The following is a 2,138-nucleotide window of genomic DNA, read 5'->3' on the forward strand; positions in this document are numbered from 1 at the left end:
ATATTATTAGATTAACCAAGTTTATTGAATCTAATTAAATCAATTAATCAAATTTTATATATTTTTAATTTTTTATGTTAAAAAAAACTAATCTGGCCTAGCGCAAAATATTTATCTTATGTTTTCTATTCATTTATGGTTAGTGTATTTATATATCTATATTTTTTTTTTTAGGAAAAGAGGAGTAAATCGAAATTACTCTTTGTCAAGAATTACAAGTGGCATTTTAGTCAAACCAACTAAATCCGGCCACCATTAAAGTCTCAAACAACTACCAATTTCTTGTATTTGTACCCGCAGCTCAGAAATTAAAATAAAAAATCCTTCGTTCCTCCCTTTCTTCAATCTCCTGCGGCAAAGTATTCTTCTGAGAGAGAGAAAGATGGGTTGGCTAAGTCGATTCCTAGCAGCGATAGCATTCCTTGCTATAGGCGTGCTCTTTTCTCCAGAAACGTTCGGATCAAAATCGGTCACTCATCTCTCCGCTTACTTGAAGTTGGCTCACCTCCTCTGCTTCTCCACCGCTTTTGGCTCCGCTCTCTGGGTCACTTTCATTGGCGGCATCATCATGTTCAAGTATCAGTTTTAACCCTTGCTAATTATTTCATCTTCCCTTCTTTTTTTTTTACTTTAATTATGCCTAATATATAATGATTTTTTTACGGAAATTCATAATGATAATGAAAACAATTCACTGGGAATGATTGCTTAGCGATGACTAAATCGTGTGGAAATTATCTAGGAACTTGCCGAGGCATCAGTTTGGTAATTTGCAAAGCAAGATGTTTCCTGCGTATTTTTTATTGGTGGGCGTTTGCTGTGCAATCTCTGTGGCAGCGTTTGGTTATCTGCATCCATGGAAATCAGCATCCACTGCAGAGAAGTACCAGCTTGGGTTCTTGCTTTCATCTTTTGCTTTCAATCTCACCAATCTGTTTGTCTTTACTCCAATGACAATTGAGGTATAAATTACATTTTGTTCATATTAGTTATGTGCACTTCAACTCTCGAAGTGTATTAAAATTACCCATTTCCTCGTTAATTATTGGAAGTAGAATTTTCCTGCCATGTGACTACGTGGAATTCAAAGTGAGGTAGAGCTTGTGTTCACTTTCATATCAAATTAAAATTAAAATTAAAAAACATCATTATATTAAGACGATCTAAAAATACAAAAAAAAATGATGAAACAATGGTTCAAAAACAACACTAAACATGCCCTATATCTTTATTTCGTTGTCTTACGAAACTTGATGATTGTTTTCATTTTCAATTTTCATTGTTGTTTTGCACTTTTTTTTATAAAAAAAATAGAAATAGAAAAGGTTTGCTGCCTCTTGTTCATTGTTCAAATGGTTGAATTGGTTAAATAAACTTGGTCAAATGCTTGAATTTGTTTTGATTGACTGGAGATTTTCGTTGGTAAGGTCACGAAAATCCATCATGATTTAATTGTTTAATCTTTTTCATTCTTCCCTTGATTCTCAACTACCTCTTTTTTGCTTCTTTTTTTTCCATCATGATTTAATTGTTTAATCTTTTTTATTCTTCCTTGATTCTCAACTACCTCTTTTTTGTTCTTTTTTTCCCTCAAGAAACATGACCAAACTACCAGACACAAAAACTGGAGTTAATAATATTCAATCCCCTGAAAATTACTGTTTGAACTCCGAGGCTGCCATTGACTTTTATGTCTGAGTTTATCGATGCGTTCAGGATTGATTTGTGAATTCTTTTCTTTGTTTGGTGGTTTAGATGATGAAGCAAAGGCACAAGGTGGAGCGTGAAGAGAACATTGGGACTGAAGTTGGATGGACAAAGAACAGGGAAGTGGCGAAGGCCAATCCAAAGCTTGCTGCCATGAACAAGAAATTCGGAATGATTCATGGGTTATCATCCCTTGCTAATATCATGTCATTTGGCAGTCTTGCCATGCACTCATGGTACTTGGCAGGTAAGATTAATCTGTAATTTGTGATATTCTTGAAAATTAGTTGGCCATGGACTTGTCTACTTTACCATTAGTATTCTCTGATTGTTCCCGTGCCAACTCATGTACTCCGAATGTGTCAAGACTAAGAAGTTTGTTGTGAGAACATGCTTAGCAATAAATTCTGCACACCTATTCTCGAAAGTTA

The 2,138-nt window shown here is 34.6% G+C and overlaps 1 protein-coding gene across 1 annotated transcript; it reads left to right on the top strand.

Annotated features, from left to right (window-relative positions):
* Window positions 1-274: 274 nt before the first annotated feature.
* LOC7478865 (uncharacterized) lies at window positions 275-2,138 on the top strand. The gene is made up of 3 exons (XM_002302717.4): window positions 275-576; window positions 743-962; window positions 1,756-2,138. The coding sequence occupies exons 1-3, from the start codon at window positions 383-385 to the stop codon at window positions 1,969-1,971; spliced, it is 630 nt and encodes a 209-aa protein (XP_002302753.2). The 5' UTR covers window positions 275-382; the 3' UTR covers window positions 1,972-2,138.

This window comes from Populus trichocarpa, chromosome 2 (genome assembly GCF_000002775.5).
Source record: "Populus trichocarpa isolate Nisqually-1 chromosome 2, P.trichocarpa_v4.1, whole genome shotgun sequence".
NCBI classification, from domain to species: Eukaryota; Viridiplantae; Streptophyta; class Magnoliopsida; order Malpighiales; family Salicaceae; genus Populus; species Populus trichocarpa.